The sequence below is a fragment of the Lepidothrix coronata genome, unplaced genomic scaffold, assembly GCF_001604755.1.
Source record: "Lepidothrix coronata isolate B3197 unplaced genomic scaffold, Lepidothrix_coronata-1.0 Scaffold2, whole genome shotgun sequence".
NCBI classification, from domain to species: domain Eukaryota; kingdom Metazoa; phylum Chordata; class Aves; order Passeriformes; family Pipridae; genus Lepidothrix; species Lepidothrix coronata.
In genome coordinates this window covers 634,185-654,265 of record NW_016690182.1, presented here as the reverse complement: position 1 = coordinate 654,265, position 20,081 = coordinate 634,185, and the positions used below count along the sequence as shown (strand labels likewise).

The following is a 20,081-nucleotide window of genomic DNA, read 5'->3' as shown; positions in this document are numbered from 1 at the left end:
GTTTTCACTCTGCCTGTATCCCCACCCCTATCCCCAAAGCAGACTCTCACCTTCCTATGGACCTTCATTAGAGCTGCAGACGTTCACTGCTAATTGATTCAATATGCATTTGGAGTAGGATTTTTAATTAATTTTTATTATAGAAAAATTAATGCACTGCTTCCCCACAGATGCGATAGGGTACCGACACAGCACTAGGAAACCATCCTGCAACGTGGCTTTCCTTGTGCCTGCTTGTGGAGAGTGACTCCCAGACTCTCAGGGGGACTCCCTCAATTCAGCCCCTCCCCCAGAGCCCCCACTCCCAGTCAAAGTGCTCACATTTGGCTCATACCAGACATTTACCATGTCTCAACTGAATTTTGGAATACACAGGGTACCAAGCAGTATCCTCTGCCTCCCTGAGTAGTGCTAAGACTCCAGGGCTCATTTTCAGCAGAGGCAGGCTCTGCCCTGCACAGCACAGCTCAGCAGCCCTGTTCATCCTCTCACCCCCCAGCTGGTTTGATTTCAGAGGGACGTGGTGCATTTTGGTAGCAACTGTGTTCTCAAAAGTACACACAGGCCTGAGTGCAAATCAAACAGCACCAACCATGGGAAATGACCTGCGTGACATGGGTCAGTGCTGTCTCTGCCCCACAGCACCCTCAGACACTTTCTCTTGAGCAAAACCTCTCACACCTCTGCCACTGGTTTAGGCATCTGGAGGGACCATCCCACCCAGCCAAGCTACCCTCTGCCTCCCCAGAGCAGGGAGTGGGGGTTTAACAGCTGCAAAACCAGGACACTCCCTTTTTCTTAACCTTAGTCCCCCACAATCCCCACCTCAGCCTAACTTCAGCAGGCACAGGGGGATGCAACACATCACATTTTGGAAATGCAGGCACTCTCAAGCTAGCTCTGTCAAATTCAAGCAAGGAAGAGTCTCTTTTCATCCCTCCCCTCCCTTTGTCCAAATCTATTTTATCATTACCCGTCTCTACATATTGTGGAGTTAATAAGAGACATATTTACTCTGCTTGGCTTGAGACTAAAGTCAAACTAGAAGTTTGAGCTGTGCAGCAGCTCAAAGCAGAAGTGTCTGCTCTGAAACATCACAACCATTTCAAAGCAGAGGAAGAGCATTTGGAGGGTGTTCTATCAAAAAAAAAAAAATGGAGCTGGGTAAAATTAAGCAGTTCCCAATATTTGAGATGACATCTCAGAATAGAAAACAGTGTGGGGGGGTGGAACTGTGTTATTTATATAAATCCACACTGTGGTATTTATCAACAGCAGAGTATTGGGGAAAGAAACATCACATCTGCAATACCCAAACTTGAGTCCCTGGAGTCCTGCACTAGCGCTGTATTGAACAGCATTCCCGAGGCATGCCTTATTTTAGGTGTGTGCAGAGCAGCAATAGGCAGTGTACTGTAAGGTCCAAGACCTTAATCAAGCTCTGCAACTCAATAGATTTCCAATATAACAAAGACAAAGAGGTGTCAGCTCTAGTCCTCATTTGCTAATACTATCAATAGGGGTTCAGCTCACTAGCAGTTAATTCAAAGCCAAGCTCGATTTGCACAGCAGTGATCTACACTAATTCCCATATGTGGCTAAGGGGAGATTTTGCCAACTAGACAATAGAAACAGTATTAGAGCTCCTGAACTGATGCCATCACTTTTTTATTCTACTCCACCACTTCCCCATCAAATTTCCACGTGCTGGAATCTCCAGTTGCCTTCTCCCTTGCATCAGAAGACGTGCAGAAAGGGTAGCAAATACAAAAGTACCTATTTCTTTTCCAGATGCAGCTTTATTGAGGCTTTTAAAATGCAACTGCCCATAAAATAGGGGCAAATTTCACACTTGGGGTTTTTTTGTGCATTAAAGACACTAAAAATTAGCATAATTAAGCAACTATAAAAGTATTTCTAAGTGATCGAACTGTAACTTTGCCTTAAAAATAAAAGTTGCTACATGTTGCTATGTTTCATGAAAGTTTATTAGCTTGCTCCATCCTGAAAGTTTCGCTTTCAGGTTTCAGTTCATCTCAACACTAGATCAGATTTTTGCCAAGCTGTTGTTGTTAAGTTACGGTAGGGTTGCTGAGAAGTCAGAGGAAGCCAGATGTGCTACCCAATTAGGCAACAAAGAAGTTTTAACCACATTCTAAGTAGTTACTGCCTGTAAGCCTGGCCCTCATTAATCTACAACTTGGCTCCAAAGCAGCAGTGGCAGCAGCCCATACCTACCATTTACACCCCTGAGTTACCCTGGACTCTTAAATCAGCTGAACACAGCAGCCCACAGCTTTGACCTGCTATTTACCCGAGTACCCTGGCACACCCCATCTCCTCCTCTCTGCCAAGCAAACACCAACTGCTAGCTACAGCCAGCACAAGGGAGAAATTCAGGGGTAGAGAGAGAGTGCTGTAGTTTTCCCAGTTGGTGCCATTTCCGTGCTAAGGAAAAATGAGATTAGAGTCACCAGTTAGAGACCAGGCGTTACCTTTCGCTTTCAAGGGCTGCAAAACATCCTCAGCTCGGATTTGGAAAGAAGGTAAGACTTCAACACAGCCAGCTGGTCAACAAAGGGGGGAAGACATGCCAAGCTGCCCCAACCCACCTCACAGCACCCAATTCCTGCTAAAACTTGCGTTGTTAGAGAAAGGACACAGACTAAGTACCTGCGCCACGCTCCTACTTCAGCAGGGAGTTAGGGTAGGCGCCTGGCTCCTGCCACGAATCAAGAGGCTAGAAAAAACCACAAGTCTGAAACAGTTTAACACAGGACAAAAAAGGCACATTTTAATATGTACAGCAATGCATTTGGGCTATAAATTTACCCAACACAACTGAAAAAAAATCCAAACTATGCTTTTATACTTATTCCATGGTGTCAGCCTCATTCCTAGCCACCTACCTTTCTCTGCATCTCTGAATGCTGCTATATACACACACAAACAAACAATTACGTCATGAATGTTCATTTAGGCTCCCAAGTTCAAGTAATAAAGTTCAAACTTGCATAGCATCTTATGCCACTCAGCCATAAACAGTTACGATTGCATATTAGCTGGAGCAGCCATCTCTTTCAATTCAGCCAGTTTTGGCTGGCCACCATTTTTTTATTTTTTTTTTTTTTTAATCCTTGAGTCAGAATGTTTCCTAAGTCACCAGCCCTGAGGGATGCCACAGACTTCAAAATGAACCTCTTGCTGTTGTTAAGATCCTTTTTTAAACCAGAAATTTAGAATGTTGTCAAGAACAGTTTTAAAAATGTAATACTGTTTATTTTGCTTCAAAAACATTTCAGCATTCTAAACATACAAAAAAAACAGAACGTTGCAAATTCGTTTAAGTACAGAGTGTTTTTGAACTTCAGTTGCTGCACTGGCTCTTCACTTAGTTGACGATGAAGAGATGTCTACAGTTTCAGTTTAAAAACTACCGCACTTAACTAAAAAAATCCATACACTTCTCATGCCAGCTGAACCCCCTTCCACAACTAAGAATGGCAGCAGAATGCTATTTCACTATATACAGAAAGACAACTTTAAGCTAAATGGACGCCCACTGTAGTGTAAATAGATCTACCCTCACAGTGCATGCTTTGGGCCATGGCACCCCGGGGAACGTACAGCCTTTCCAAGTAATCACTGCTCCTCTAAGGCATCATAACTCTAAGCATGTACCACAAGAATCTGTCTAGTTTTTACAAACTATAGATATGTACAGTTTATAACCCAGGATTTTCTAGCCAATAACCATATAGTAACACCACCTTACAAATTAAAAAAATGCTTGAAACATTTTTAAATGCTTTGTTACACCAACAGCAAAGTGCACAGAGTTAGGAGAACACTAGAGCGCCTTTTCATTTTAAAAATGTTTGGAAATATGTACAACTTTGATACAGTTTCAGGGTGCTCACTACACCCATGGCCACTTCATGTAAACCAGTTACAATTTCTAGAGCACTTTTAGAAACTACAACGCGATCGGAATCCAAATTTTTTTTTAATTAAGCCTAATACGGGCAAGAGACACCATCTCGAATAAGAGGTGCTTCATTTATGGTGTTTCCCCTACTCTATGGTATTCACATGGAGACAAGTATTGTACAGTTTTATTCATCATCATCATCTTCATCCTCCTCTTCTTCATCCTCCTCCTCCTCTTCATCTTCTTCCTCTACCTTTTTCCGAGCAGCTTTGGTTGCTGCTCCCTTTGCGCCATCAAACTTTCCTTTAGACTTGTAGTCTGCAACATCCTGCAAAGTCAAGGGGATGTCTTAATTTGCTCTAAGCAGCAAACATACAGAGCATTTGTACAGCAGCAGGTGTTTATATAAAGGGACTGGCCCTTCCAGAGCTGCACCCCCAGAGGGGAGACAGCCAGCACTGGAGTACACAGGTGTGCTGACACCTCAGGGTGCTCAACTGCCCACAGATGATGGAGGCTGGGAACCCTGCGTTTTACGGTTATTTCTTTGAAGAGGAGATGAGAACCCAGCCTCTCTTAAAAGTTTCCTGATAATGGGACAAAGTTCCTGTAACAGCACAGCAAACCCTTTGCTGGAGCAACACTGTGCATCACTGGGTAAAGCTGTCCCTCCTCGCTAGAATCCGCCTGTGGCTCTCTATCCTGCTCTGCCCCAACCTACGCAAAGCTCGGCTGCGCAGCACGATGAGAACAGGGCTGTAAGCTGGAGGTGCTCACTGTGCTGGGGCCACCTGAGCTGGGTCTACATTACTGTCATGTCTCAAACCATGACAATTACAGAAACACATCAGTGCAAGAGCCGGTACAGAGGAGGCACAAGTGACAACTAGACTTACCTTCTCGTACTTCTCCTTCAGTTTAGCTGCCTTATTATTATAAGGCTGCTTTTCCCCATCACTGAGGTTGTTCCACATTTCACCCAGTTTCTTCGCTACATCCCCAATGGATATGCCAGGGTTTGTGGACTTGATCTTGGGGCGGAACTCTGAACAGAAGAGGAAGAAGCCAGACCTTGGGGAGAAACACGAGAGGACAGTCAGCATTGCAGCAGCATGCCCAGGGAACACCCCCTTCCTCCATCCCTCACCCACAACACTCAAACGTGCACTCACACACTGAGTAGAAACTTTATTTTTATTTATAAAATGAAACACAAACCCAAACGTGTTTCAATTTTACTGAGGCCCAGATCTGCAGCCTTCACTCAATGCTCTTTTTAATTAAGTGTTGTGTATCCCCCTCACCCAATTTCATCTGATACACAAGGCTCATTGTGTTACAGTCACTTCCATGTCTTCCATAACTATGAGTTTGACAGTATCAAGTATTGATAACTACTCTTAGTGCTCTACATGCTCAAGATTACAGGCTGCCTAAAAGGTCTACAGGACAGTATCCCTACCAATCCTGCTACACCAACACTATGACCCCATCTACTTCCTTCGTGGAAACCTGTGTTACACACAGACTGCGAAAATGAACGAAAACACTTGTGCATTTAAAGCCTCAAAGTTACTTACGGTGGTCGCTTTGGGGCATTGGGGTCCTTCTTCTTCTTGCCACCCTTAGCTGGTCCATAGTCCTTCATTTCTCTATCATATCGTACCTTATCAGCCTTTGCCATTTCATCAAATTTAGCCTTTTCCTTGCTTGACATGGTCTAAAAAAAACCCCCAAAAACAAGACACCAAACCTGTGATTACCCAACTGTTCAATAGCTGGCAAACTTTATGTAAACAAGCCAACACATACCAACTCAATACGGGAGTTTCAGAATTTGTTTGTTTTCTAACTGGACCACCTTGGGGACGAAGGTCCTGTACCAGGAATCACAGACACTACTAGAATACTCAGTAAGAGGGAAGCAAAGGGAATGGAACAAGAACAGCCAGAGTCTTCTTCGGGACACATGTCTAGAAGGTGGTAACTGCTAAAGGGCATTGCTTGGGAAGAGGAAAAAAGGCCAGACTGTAGTGGAAGCACCTAAGTGAACAGATATACCAGGCTGAAACCTTCACAAGTGCTACAGGCATCAGCAACACGCAATCAATGGCCAGGACAGCTTGCCAAGAACGGCTCACAGACCAAAACAGCACCAGCTCCCTTGGTGTTCAGACACACACGTGTCATCCTAGCAGATACTGTAAGAAGTTATCCCTTGAGGAAGCCACAAATTAAGGTACCTTCCACCTCTCTGAGCACTTCTTGGAAAACTCTGCAAAGTTGACTGGAACCTCTGGGTTCTTTTTCTTATGTTCCTCACGGCATGTCTGCACAAAGAAGGCATAGGCAGACATCTTGCCCTTGGGCTTCTTCGGATCACCTTTAGCCATCTTGACTCTGCAGAGAAGAGGGGGAAAAAATAACAAGTGAATGACATATGGATGAACACATACACCTATATATATACATATATGGTGTGCACATATTTATATATACACACCACCTTCTCCTGACATTATGTCCCATCAGTAACACAGGCCTTTCTTCCCCCAGACACCTCTTACCATTCCCAATACAGAGACTTAAATTATTCTTCCTTGACACTTGGGTTGCAGACAAGCCAAGAGAAACCAGTCACTGGATTTAAATTTTACATTAATATATATTTACATCATGTCCAAAAGACTGGAGACAGCCTATTAAATATACATACTTCTACCTATTAAGCGTTATATATGAACTAATATAAAATATTTGTTTTAGTTGGCTACCACACTGGGTGTGCACAGTGCCAGGCTGTGACTTATTCCTTCAGGAGCTGGAGCTCGCATGTTAGCGGCTGCTGCTCAGGTAGAAAGGTAGGACAGATTACTCGTCCCATAAAAGTGCAATAACCTTTTATATATAAAAAAGGGCGCAAATAAAGGCTGACTTCAACCACGATGGGACCCCGTGGAGCCCTGCGAGGTGAGCAGTGCTTGCTCTTGCTCCACCAAGTGACACATGCTCCAGGCATAGTGGTCAGCGCAAAGATGCGATCAGCAAGTCACCGAGAGGATGATGCTAACTTTTGGGCTCTATTTCTTGCCCCGCTTCCGCATTAATTTTTTCCCCTTTTATTAAAAAAAAAAAAATCCCGCAACAATATTTCCTATTTACAGCTTCCCAGGCGTTTGAAAATTTAACTTTTATTAGCACAACGTTAATATTTAATTGCGCCCATTAACCCCCCCAGGTGCAGCACAAGTAGCTGCGAGGCGCCCTGCCTGTCCCGGCCGCCGCCGGGATGCCCCGCTGGCCCCGCGGGGAGCGGAAAACCCGCGGTACCGGGGGCCGGGGCGCGGAGCGGGGCAGGGGAGCGGAGTTGGGGGCGAAGTTAGGGGCGAGCGGCCCGCGGCGGTCGCGCCGGCCCGGCCCGGCCCCGCTCCGCGCCCCTTCCCGCACCCGCGCCCCCCCAAGGTCACGGCGGCGGCCGCGCTCCGCGGCGCGGGGCGCGGGCACCTGCGGCGGGGCCGGGGCCGGCGGGGGCAAGCGGCGGCTCCGCCAGACGCCAATAATTCATCTTCCATTTTGTGAAACGCCTCCTGATGAAAGAAAGTGCCCCTGAAATGCGGCGGGGCGGCGGGCGGGGGGCGCCGGGGGGCCGGGCGGCGGCCGGGGGCGCGGGGCGCCGGGCCGGCCCCGGGCGGCCGGGGCGAGCGGCAGCGGGAGCAGCGGCGGCGGCCGCGCTCCGCGCCCAGGGCCGGCCCCGCTCGCTAAGATGGCTTCTCCCGGCGCCGCCGCCGCCGCGCCGCCGAACAAAGCCGCGCTCCCCCTCCGCCGCGCTCGGCCCCCCGCGCCCGCCGCCCCCGGCCGCCGGCCCCGCCAAAACGCCGCCCCCGCCGCGAAGGGGCTCCCCGCTGGCCCCCCGGCGGGCGACGGGGGCGGCGGGGCCGGGGCGCGGGCGGGGGCCCCCCCCCCCCCGGCCCCTGCCTAGCGCAGCGCTCTCTAACAAAGGCTCCCGTGCAGCCATTACCGCCGCCGCTACGCTCCTCCGCGCCGCCAGAAAAAGAGTGCGGGGAGCCCCGGGGCGGCCCCCGGGCGCCCGTCCGAGGGCACGAGGAGGTGGGGGGAGAGGAGCCGGGGCGAAAGCGAAAGGTTTGAGCCCCCGGCGGGGCGCCGGGAAGGAGATTTTCCCCGCCGCGACCCCCCTCCCCATCGCCGTGCCGCTCACACGTCTTTCTTCCCTTCGCCGGGGCTCTCCAGCGCCAGCCATATTAATGCCCACAGCACGGGCGGCGCGGCGCGGGGAGAAGGCGATGCGGGGCCCCGCCGCGGGCGCAGCCCCACCAAAGACACCTTCCAGGGTGGGGGAAGAGAAGTGGAGGCAGAAGCGAAGGGATCGGGGGAGTTTGGAGGCGTCGGCGGCGAGAAAAAAACTGCCTGGCCGGGACCGCCGGGCGCAGCGCGCAGGGTTTATCCCTGTCAGATGCTAAAGCGACAGCCATATTAATGCAGAATAAACAGCGGGCACGGCACTGCGCACGGCCGACAACTTTCCCACCGCCACCAGCCCCACCGAGCCCACCCGGGGAAGGGGGCACATAAAAGCCGAGGGCGCCGCGCGTTTTGCCGTGCGACATTAGGAGGCGGCAGAGAAAAATCCCTGCCCATGCGGGGGAGAAGAGGAGTTAGTCCCGGTGTAGTTGCTGCACCAGCCATATTACTCTCGGCGGCACGGGAGCCCGGCGCGGAGCTACGGGGCTGCACCGGGGGGCAGGTGGCCCCTCCGCGGCGGGGGGAGCTCCCGGCGGGGCAGGGGAGGAGGACGGGGGGCAAAGGCTGCGCCTCGCCCGCTGCCCACCGCCCCGCCAGCTGCGCGCAGCATCTGCCCCGGCACCGCCGATCCCCGCGTGAGAGAGGCAGCGGGGAGTGGGGGGGGAAACAAAGTTTTGGGTGATTTTCCCCGATTTTTTTTTTTCGATTAAAAAAAAAAAAAACCACCAAAACTCAAGAGGACGGAAGAAACGGGAAACACGATTAAAAAAAAAAAAAAGGGGGGGCAAAAAAGCGGAAAAAAAAAAAAAAGCAGGCTGGGGCCAAGGCAGGGCAGAGGGGGCGAAGGCGCGGGGGCAGGGCGGGGGCGGGCAGGGGGCAGCCGCCCCCCGAAAAGTTGCGGCGGGGCTGCACGTACCTGTATTGTTCGCGGTAGTGTGGACAGGAGCGGAGCGCAGGGCACGACGCGGGGCTCGGCGCGGCTCAGCCTCGCGTTGGCTGCCTACGAGAGCGGCCTGATTGGCTGCGGGGCTCTGCCGTTTAAAACAACCTCCTCGCCCGCTCATTGGCGCGGCGCCTCATGAATATTAAGCGCGGCCGCGCGGCGGTTGGCGGGCGAGGTCATTCATTCAAAACGAAGCGCCCGCCGGGGGGAAGGAAAAAAAAGGGGAGCGCGGCGGGCGCGGAGAGTTCGGCGCGGGGATCCCGCCTCCCTTCCCCCCCGCGGGACCCCCGGACCGGAGCGGGACCCCCGGGGGGCTTCACCCGCCGCGCACGCCGCTGCCCCGCCGGAGAGTCAGCCCCGCAGCCAGTCCAGCGGAGCCACAGGGATTTGGGGCAGCACCCCGTGCGACAGTAGCACTGACCCTTTATTGCTGATTTCTGTCCTAAAGCCGTGTAAGGGGCGGTTCCAGTCGCAGCGCGCTGTTTGTAGAGCCGGCTGGTACTCTGCGCGTAGCAGGGAGGGAACCGAGCCCAAAGTAAACTCTGCTGACAGTCCCAACACGCGATGGATGGAAAAGGAACTACAGAGCGAGAAACTGCACGTTGGTGGGGAGGAACGGAGCTTTGCCCGCTCGTTCAGGAAATAAAACGCCGAAAGGATCAACTTGAGTTACTCTTTCTAACATACTTCCACAATTTGTTTGGTATTAACTTTCTAAGATTTGGTTGTTATTAAAGAGGCTGGTTGCACACAAGGAAATCCGTAAACATGCTCTGCTGACTGAAACCAGCCCAGCGCGGCTTTGGGGCCATAGGCTCCTTTGGCTCTCTTGAAAGAGCTATTTCCTATAGGGCAGCTGCCAAATGGTTAAACTGGTATTAGTGGCTGACCACAACTGTTGGTTGGCTCGGAAAAAAGAGCTGTTATTTTTAAGGATGGAGTGGTAAAACTCAGAAACCACCCCTTATGTTATGGGCTGGGCGTAACTGCCACACTATTATGATAGCCAGAAGAAACAGTTGCCCTCTTTAAAGAACAGATAGCGAAAAGAAGCCTCCACCCTGGGCCTGGGCTGAGACGCTGTCAGGCAGCAGGGTTTACCAGATACTGCCCTGTGGAAGTGCTTATGGCTATAACAACATATGGTCACAGGTTGCCTTTGCCGGAAGAGATCAAAACAAAACGACTGATGAAACACAGAGTGCCAACCTCCTGCTGACAGATCCACTGGGAAGTGTGCAGAATTTCACCCAGGATTTTAGCCAAAGTCCTGGCTGGATTTCTCCCTTAGGGTACATCTCAGCCAGTCTAACAAGCGCCAAAAATCCAATTGTTATCCATATGCTTATGGAGACCTTACACCCGTGTCCTTGGGCTTTCCAAAGCATATATGGTAAAACCAGTCTTATTAGCCTCTTGCCCTATTTCTGCTTTCTAAAACCAAAAACATAAAACAAGGGGTTCATTCATAAACATTAATGATGCTACCTGAGGGACTGTATTCTGTAGCATCATCATAAAATAAGACAAGCAATACTACTGCAGGATAATCTCTTTGTAGCTGACAAACCTCCCTCTCACCTATTTTTAGGGATACTTTCAAGTGTTCTAAACTAGTTGAATAATTAAGGCTTTTTTTTTCTTGGCTCCTGAGTTGCACAATTTTTTTATTCTGAAATACTTTCTTCCTTGAACCACAATTTCATCCTACAGAGAACATCAAGCAGGGAGCATTACCAAGGTGATGGATAGGCTGTTTAGGAGCTGGCTTAGGACAGGCACTGGACATCGAATATGCAGTCCTGCTAGTCATCTCCAGAGCATCCCTCCAATTTCTCACTGGCCAAGAGAAACATTCCCCAAGACGCTTGTTCTAGGAAGGCCAGGAAAGTTTTGACAGCTGGTCAAGGGGCAAAGGAGATATTTTGGTAGCTGAGAGACAGCTGGGTTGAAGGTTTTATCCTAGCACTCGCAGCATGCTTTTGAAAGCAGAGGAGGGCTGAGTAGCAAATGGGTGAACATAACCCCCATAGGGAAAGTTTCGACTCGCCCCCAGAACTGCCACTGCCGAAATTCTCCTGCAGTGGCCTCTGCCCCACACACTGCACCTGGCCCCTGCGTTGGGTGCCTTCCTGCCGTGCACCAAGAAAACAGCCTAGAAAGTTGGCTGAGCAAATACAACCCTTTGCTGTAACATCTTCCAGGTCACGCAGTCCCTCTGCCTCTCACAGCTCAGCTCTGGGTCCTCACCTGGCCCCTCTGGGAGACAAGGCAGCTCACCAACCCGACAAAAAGTAAACAAAGCCCAAAATTCTACCTGTTTTTTTGCTAGGTTAGTTTTCTGCTGGATTAGTGGCCTGAACCAGTGCACCAAGGACTCAGATGAGTACCAGAGCTAAGGCAAAGGAGTGTGCAGAAGGATAGAGCCAGGAGCAGGGACACACTCCCAAGTGTAGGTTTGGCAACTTTTAGTGGGGTTGTTTGGTTTTTTTTGTTTTAATATTATAGGTTACTGCATATTTAGCTATAGGAAGCATGAAAAAAAAACCAAAACCAAAAGAAATTTTAAGAGGCCTGGCTTTTGGCACAGCAGGCAGCAAGGTTTTCAGTGATGCTAGGAGAGCTCAATGAAGAGTTCTGGACCTTCCCTTCAGAAAGTTCTGACCTGATTCCCACCAGGCAGGATTTATTTTGCAAACACACGCTATGTTTTTAAGCAACTGTCAGCCATACCCTGCCTCCCACAGCAGGGACCCAGGCCAGGCAATATCTTGAATAAAAGAACTGAGGCATAAAATGTGGTTCAAGGTCCCATAGCAAAGAGACATCTCCCAATACTTGCAGTAGCTTGCTGCTGAGAAGATTGATTGCAAAGACCAGTCCCAGCTAGAGCTGCCAAACACGGAAGGCTTCTGGGCCACGTACATCTAGTTGGTGCTGTCTGGGAAATGGCAGAGCTGCAAACACCTGAGACCACACCATTACCTGCCTAGGTGGAACAATATCTTCTCTTTTGCTGGAGATGATGGAACAGGGAGGCTGCTGTGAAAAACTCTGGAGTTGCTGAGGAGTTCTCTAACAAGTCAACAGACTACATAAATATACTTTAAATTCAGGAAAGTCATCTGCAATGAAACGCTGCCTTCTGCTCCCTGTAATTGCCCGAGGTCTAGAGTAAGTTCACCTATCCTTCAGCCAACAGCCAGATCTCACCTGAACACTAGTGACAGCTTGGTGGGATTGGCCTTCTCACAGCTGTGTCCAGCTCCTGTTGTGCCAGAGGGCCAGCAAATTAAGGCCCACCATGTACTTAAGCTGTTCAGAAACGAAAGTGCTGAAAAGGACCAGAGCCATAACTGATTTTTGTGGAACACTGTTCTATGGGTGTAGGAGGGAAACTACATCCTTCCCACCACTGATCAGCTCCACAGCTCATCCACCCATTCTCACAAGGTACCTCCACCATCTCATTCCCATCAGTGAGACAGTGAATGCCTTGAAGGGATGTTCTTACTGGGTTTGTCCAATATTGGGCAGAGCATGTTGTGCTTGTTCTGTTGGCTATCTTCATCATGGGCAGCATCACCTACTAGTAGCTAGGAGGAGGCTGGTGTGAATTCACACATTGAAACTGTAAAGCTTCTCAGTGAATTGGATTGCCTTCAATGCAATGATATGCTCAAAATGAGCTATCATGCTGAAAAGCTTCCCAAACATACACTATAATTTCCAAGGGGAATAAAAGTTACCTGGCTCCCCTTCTGGAGGGGCAGTTTAAATACACAGTGCGTTGTCAAAGCAGTTTCCTTACAGAGGAGCTTCTTGGACTCAGATTTGGCAGCTTTACTGGCAATAGCCACATAAGCTCCTCTGGTCTCTAGCATGCACACTTGGAGATGTGCTATTTCACCCAATTAGCATTTATTTTCCATTGCTGATACCTGAATTTCCACCTTTTTATCCGTCAGCTGATGCAGGTATCAGAAAGCCAAGAAAGTCTGCAGATAGCTACAATGAGGTATTGGATACCAACACAGCATCAGTCCCTTTGCTCTTTACCCCCCTTTGGAATATGTTGAGCCCATGACTGTGTGGTTAAATCAGAATTACCCGTGCTGTTGTGCTCCTGACCATGCCACTGGGGGGTATGTGGGGGGAGCTCATTCAAGGCAAGGAGTACAGGAGACAAGAAATCTCACAGGGGAGCCTGGGACCATCTGCCTGCTGTCCTCCTGAGATAAGTAATTTTCTGAGGCCTTCTAGACAACAGAACGCCATGGGTCACAGAAAAAAAATAAGTCTCCCCAAAAGACATACGCTTGCTGTTTCACAGAGTGAGGAAGTTCAGGAAAACATTTGTGAAAAATATTCAGTTCTACCAACGCATGCAACTTGGTTCACATGAGATGTTTTTTCAAGCAACCTGAAAATCCAACAACACCACACTAAAGATGTGCTCACAGCCCTGGCAGAAACACCAGAGAAGGGGATACCCACTCTGTCACGAGGGTTGAGCTCCAAGGCAGGTGCCAGCAGAAGGTGCACTCCACCAGCCCCATTCCCAGCCCTGCCTCGAGGATGGCACCGCAGTGGACTTGGGGGGTTCACAGACAGCTGAGCTTCTGCTCACCAGCCCTGTGAAACATCCCTAGTGTGGACACAGCAATCCCAGCACTTCATCAGATGTATCAAACCATCCTGCCCTCAGCAAAGCCAGTCATTCCGTTGTGGTCGCTGAGTTGCAGTTCCACCAGGATAATTACAACTGCATTTGGCGCTTCCACTTCTATCCACATCATATCTCTTCACAACCCGTACCCACTGGCAAAATTCTCTAGTGAAGACTTGACCCGAATGAAAAGGCTGATATAAATACATCCGTAGGGTTCTGCCAGCAATTAGGAATAAGGGAGGGGGGGAAATCCCTCCGAGGAATCTAACAAAGCCAGGAAACCTTTTTAAGCAGAACCAGCCTATCAGAGTGACAGAGTTGACATTTAAGGTTGGATGGACAATAGCGACATGAAAAGTGTTAAATGACCTGTTCATCTCACCAGCATATTCATTAGGCTAGTTAGGGGGCTGTTTCAAAAGCCTTCAGTGTGGACCTAGCTTCTCCCACCACTGACCTTCTGTGTTAACATGCAATGGAGATGAAGAGGCTCAATTAACCCTTCTCTAACTGGTATAGTCAAAAACTCTTTGCAGAGGTTTGATTTACAAGTCCGAGAGCTGGGCTTTTTATTTTTAAATGAAGAGTTTGACTTCAGCAAGATGAGGAGGAATCCCTCTGTGCAAAACACTCCTAGTCTTACAACATGTGGGATTTCCACACATGGATTTTCTGATGCCCACGGCCTGAGGCTGAATTCCAAATCCCGTAACTATAATAAAATATTTGTAATTGCTCACTGGGATCTCAGCCAGTTAGAATATTTCCTCTTTACCCTATGAAACAAAAAGAGTTATCTTAAATACATGCTGAAAGTAGAAAATAAAATTAGCAATGCTGTTTAAGGAGCTTGGCAGCATGTAAGTTCAGAGAGACAGGTTAATCTGGTACCAATTCAACTATGGGAAACCTAATGTTCCAACTATTTAAATATTAGTCCAGATGAGCAGGTGACCCCCCAAATTCCCTAGTGGGGTGGCACAGACTGTTATCCCCTGTAGCCATATCCCATTAAGCTGACACCTCTGCAGGAGTAGGATACACTCCCAGTTGCACAGGCAAAATTAATTATTGTCAAATGCACTTCATGGGGACTGAGGTGAGAAATACAAGTTAAAATAATTGACAGCCATGCTAGGCAGCAGTTCAAAACCTCCTTGCAGTATAACCACAGGCAAGATAAACAGAAAGTCACGGTTACCTTCACAGGTGGGCTCCCCCTGCGTCTTGTCATCTTGTCCACATTCCTCTTGGCTTTTTCCTTCCTTTCTCCTCTCCCTGTTTTTGCTTCCCTTCACACCTCGGCCCTGGCTCGTTCCCAGCACACACTGCCAGGCTGCCCAGGGGGTGGCAGGCAGGCAGTTTGCCCCTGCACACCTGCTCCATGAGATTTGCCACCGCAGTACAGCACCTCCTACGCTACCAGGCTCCTGGAAATCGAGTGCCCCCTGCATACTGCCTCCTTACATTCCTGGCTCGTCTCTGCTCCCTCATCTAACACATCCTTCCTGCCACAACACACTTTCTTCAGGCATCTCCTTCCATGCTCAGCTACCACAGGACCATCTGTTTTCACGTATCTTCTTTTTAAAGACGCACTATCCCAAACCTTGTAAACCCCAAACGACCTGGTGTAAGAGGAATGAGCAACACTCAACTTCAGAGAGCCTTTCTGCTTCCATTTTCAATGCAAAGAATCACACACACACACACAAAAGAAAAAGGTATTTAATGAATGAAAAAAAAAATAAAAAAAAGCGCATTTATCTACCTACCTCACCAAGCCAAAGACTTAAAAGTAGGAAGACAGGACAACTGGAAACAATCTCTGAGTGTTTCACATAGCCTTCAGAGGAGATGGAATCTAGATGTAATTTTAAAGGAGAAGATTGTAAGTGTTTCCCTTGCACTTTAATTGGCAAGTAATCAAGACCACATTCAATGCAACACAAGTTCTTGCAATCACGCTGTGACAGCAGACCAAGAAACTCTATTAAGAATCCAATGCAATTACAACCCAAGAGCAGTCCAGCAAAGGGCTGGATATAAAAGGAAGCATGACCCCACATTAGAGAGAAGCCAGTGATGATACAGGTAAAGTGTAGTTCAGGCACCACTGATGTGACACTAACCGAAGCAATCAGAGAGTCTGGCACTGGGACAAGAAAGCTGCACTGGATACTTATTTCACAGTCCTGAAATCTTGCTATAAGGAGAGTTGCTTTCAGATCACCAAATAACTGTTTCCAAACCCATGAATACCTGCCCCTGCCCCCACTCCACACCCACACCCCCCACTCAGCAATATCTGAACTCCAGTGTGCATCCTTTCCTCTTTGGCCATCCTGCCACTGACCACACTTCCAAACAGCACCCGGCATACAGACGAGATGATGCACTAAAACCACTCGTGCAGATATGTGAGAGAGGAGAATGTTCTTCAAGAAGCATAATCTTGGTGCTACGCTGTCCCACAACGCATTTCTGAATGAAGCTTTGGGTCTGGCCACGGTTTGTAACTTTTCAAGACCAGCTGCCTGTCTCCAAACGCCAGTGTCACTGTGAGACAGGGAGTGACATACAAAATCCTTGGCTAGAGAGGAGGAACAAGTTCTCTCCACAGGAGCTCGGTCTCTTCCCTGCCTGGTCAGGCTGCCGGGCAATCAGCTGCGGGGTTGCATTGCACAGTCCAGCTGCTCCAGCTGGCATCTGAAGTAGGTTGAAGGTCTGGGTGTAAGAAAACAAGGAAAGCATTGGGTGATTCTGGCCAGGTGGGGAAACATGCTGCCAGCACAACAGGGCTTTAGGAGGGGTTAAAAATCTAATTTTTAGAAATATAGGTCCTGCAAAGTGGAGAGTAAAGCAGGTTTCTTGATCTGTGATCTGCACTACACTGTTGGGACATGAGATCTGAAAAACTGACCGTAAAGCTAGGACATTAATACATTGCCTATATGCATGTAAACTTCCAAAAAGCAAGGGAAGAATGTGAAGTTGAAAGTATTTACAGTCTAGGAGAATATTAAATTGGTTATAAAAAAAACCCCACCAGGGTGACACTGCACAGGAGGATTCTTGGATTGTCTTCAAAGGGTTAGGTGGACCTTCAGTTAAAAAGCAAAGGAGAAACATTGGCTCAGGAAAGCCCTCAAAGTCCTTTAAGCTTCACCCACTCTTTCCCATGACCTCTCTTTCCCCTATGTGTTTTTTTTCTTCTTATAAATCTGTTCAGAAAATATCGTTTCCTTTTTGGTATCAGTTTTGTGCCATCACTTCACCATAGCAACAGACAGCAAACAGCAGCTCGAACAACTGGAAGTTGTTGGCTGACTCAGGTGGGCTCTCCTACCGCAGCAGCCTTGAGCGACTCCCTGGAAAAATCATCAGTTGCATAATGCTAGGTTTATTTCCACTAAAAGAGAACATACACAATTAAGTAAATGCCACCAATTAAACTATCAGTAGAGGCAGGAATGTTTTCAGTAGTACACTTGTATACAGTTACGTTGTCATCAAGGTATGACAGCAGCTCCCATGGCACACCAAGCTGCTTTTAAAGTAACTACCTCAAGTTCTGGAGAGAGATCTGGACCACAACTCCCCGCAAGGGCAGCTGGGTCCATCTTAGGCAGTTCCCCTACATACACCTCTATGCTGGCATGGACCAAACTGCCAGCAATGCCCGAGCTACCAGAGCCTGGGGGTGATATTTTGTGAAAGACCAGAGGTCCAGGTGCCTCCCAAGTGATGCCCAGCAGTGAGGATGGATCTGAGCAAAAACTGAAGCACACGAAGCTCAATCCTGCTGCTGGACCATGCAGGTGTTCCTCTTGGCAGGACAGCAGGGAGATAGAGAGGTCAACAGGATGATGAAACAATGAAGGAGAGGAAAGGGAGTGTTGCAATGCACAGTTGGGACTTACACGAATATCTTTACATCACAGAAAGCCCAGGAACTCTGTGCTCATAGACTCTGACAAGGTATCCAACTCAGGTTGCTACCAGCAAGTGCTTACATCAATCTTTGATGATGTCGAAGGAACAATTGATTTGGGAAGGAATTTAATAATAAAGGGTGTAGATTTCTGCCAAGTTCTCCTGAATTCTTTCTGCTTTACATTCACTGAACATCTGTTTTGTTAACATATTTAATCCCTGTTATGCATAGGAGTGTAGGAACATTACAATGAGTGAACAGAAAATGTATTTACAATGAAAATGATTTTTAAGTTAATTTATGTGTGCACATATTCTTTATAGAGGCACACATATGTATACACACATACATTAAGAATCACTTTACAGTTAAAGGAAGATGAACTTCCTCCTAAAAAATTGCGCTATTTAAATTTTCTTTTAGGTTTGTTAACCCATTTCAAGTTTAAAAGACACTGTCTATTGAGATTGGGGTGTGTATTGTATATCTATAATTAACTTTTTTAATTAATTACAAATTCTCATATCAAGACAAAGGTAGTTGATAAAATTCTTCCAAAAGTCTCAGCTTTGTGCTTTCCCCCAACTAAAAGTAGATGCCTTTCAAAGAGAAACAGCTTCAATGACAAAAGAAAGACAAACATACTGAAAAGATTAAAGCAAAATAAAAATAAAAAAATCTGCCAAACTTCCTTCCTTGTATCATCAGAGACAACACACTTTTAGGATATCAGCAGCAGCCCAGTTTATGTTTAAAAATATCCAAATAGCATAGACCCTGCACAGGCCCTGCTGTTCTTTGATTTATAAACTAGTGTCCAAATCCTGACCTCTGGTTACAAAACCCCACTGAATTCACTGGAATTTCACAGATTAAATTCAGGACAGAATTCAACTTTGTCTTGCTTAAGTATAATTGGCCCATAGTATTTTTGCTGTTAGGAGATGGTTTTTTCCCACCACAGTTGGGAGATGTTTTTTTTTTTTTTGCATAAACTGGGGAGGTAAAAATGTTTTCCAGAATCTCATTTTCCTGGGGGAAAAAAAAAAGTGTAATTACATGTAAATGGCAGTTATTTGATCTTACTGTGAACATAGTAACTGTGGTGTCTGGGTTGTCTTGTGCTCTTTTTGTCCTTCAATCAGCTCATTTGTTTTCCATGTGGTTGCTTGTGTACGTACAATTGTCTCTGGTTATCATATGCTGAACATGATTGTTTTGCACTCAGATTTATTCCCAGCATGAAAATTATTTGAAAACGGGTGGAACGAGAGAGAAACAGAGCCATCATTCGAGGAACTCACACAGTAGAGTGCTCAAGAGCTCCCTTTCAGATCTGCCTTCCCTGCCAAGAAAAGGCATTGTTACAGTGACAGCCCAGAGGCGTGTGTTACAACAGGAAAATCATATGGGATGCAAAATTAAAATCTCAATCACAGGTGAAGAATCAAGGCAGCAGACGAGTGTCTACACAGAATTGCTCCTTTTTTCCTGCCTCCTAGAAGAAGTTGCAGATGCCTTGTCCCTACAGAGGTGACACTGTGAGATGGTCAATGCCTGTCCCAGGGTAGCCAAGCACCATCCCAGCACGGTGGCCTTTCTTGGCTCTGTTCAGAGCAGTGACTCTCTGGTCACCAGACACCGAGCCCTGCCTGTGTTCCCCCAGCCTGGGTCCCTGCTCCTCTCAGGTCCGCACCTCTAGCCAAGCTATCACCCACCTCACCAACTGCTTGTCTCCCAGCTCTTTGCACTGCTCAGAAGGAGAGGAGACTGCATCCACAGCAGGGGCAGCAAGCAGAACAGTCACCCCTTCCACCAAGCTGGCAGCCCCTTCCAGCCCCCAGCTCACAGCTGGACCTGTGACAGGTCCTTACCAGTCAAACCCATCAAAGGCAGAGCACAACTTTCTGATGCCCCAAGCCAGTGTGGCCACACCGGCGGGATTTTGCAGCACTGTCTTGAGTGTCAGCATGACTCGTAGTCTGTGTTATGGTTTCCACAGAGGAGCACAGGGTTAACACCTACGCTCAGCCAAGGATTTGAATCGCGCCTGATGACAATTTAAGTCAAACTTGTCAAGCCTGTGTTGATCCAGATAGAAATCAGGTGGGATTTCTCCATGCACAGCGCACTGTATTTCTGAATGGAAGCTGCTCCTCAGCTTCATCTACTTCCAGCTACTCAGTATTTCTCCCCTCTTGTAGTAATTCTGGCCAACAACGCTTACTACTACTTACCTTCTTTGGATAATCACACCCTTACAGTACCTCTCGCAGCCTAATGTTTTACAATGAAATCCGAGAAGCTCTGAATAATCCTAATAGCAGTTCGGCAGCGG

The 20,081-nt window shown here is 48.0% G+C and overlaps 1 protein-coding gene across 2 annotated transcripts; it reads right to left on the bottom strand.

Annotated features, from left to right (window-relative positions):
- Positions 1-2,767: 2,767 nt before the first annotated feature.
- HMGB3 (high mobility group box 3) lies at positions 2,768-9,168 on the bottom strand. Of its 2 annotated transcripts, none has more exons than XM_017816932.1 (5): positions 9,108-9,168; positions 6,175-6,331; positions 5,512-5,651; positions 4,828-5,002; positions 2,768-4,259 (listed from the first exon to the last, which is right to left on the bottom strand). In XM_017816932.1, exons 2-5 carry the CDS (start codon positions 6,322-6,324, stop codon positions 4,116-4,118), a joined length of 609 nt encoding a protein of 202 aa, XP_017672421.1. In that variant the 5' UTR covers positions 6,325-6,331; positions 9,108-9,168; the 3' UTR covers positions 2,768-4,115. The 2 variants fall into 2 exon arrangements, with proteins under 2 accessions (XP_017672421.1, XP_017672412.1); XM_017816923.1 differs by lacking the exon at positions 9,108-9,168 and adding an exon at positions 7,436-7,554.
- Positions 9,169-20,081: the final 10,913 nt, after the last annotated feature.

Coding starts and splice junctions, on each gene's coding strand:
- HMGB3 (XM_017816923.1), bottom strand. CDS start 7,503: ATGGAAGATGAATTATTGGCGTCTGGCGGAGCCGCCGCTTGCCCCCGC. Junction 5,652..6,174: donor AGTGCTCAGAGAGGTGGAAG/GTACCTTAATTT, acceptor GGTTTTTTTTAG/ACCATGTCAAGCAAGGAAAA. Junction 5,003..5,511: donor AATGCCCCAAAGCGACCACC/GTAAGTAACTTT, acceptor TTTCTCCCCAAG/GTCTGGCTTCTTCCTCTTCT.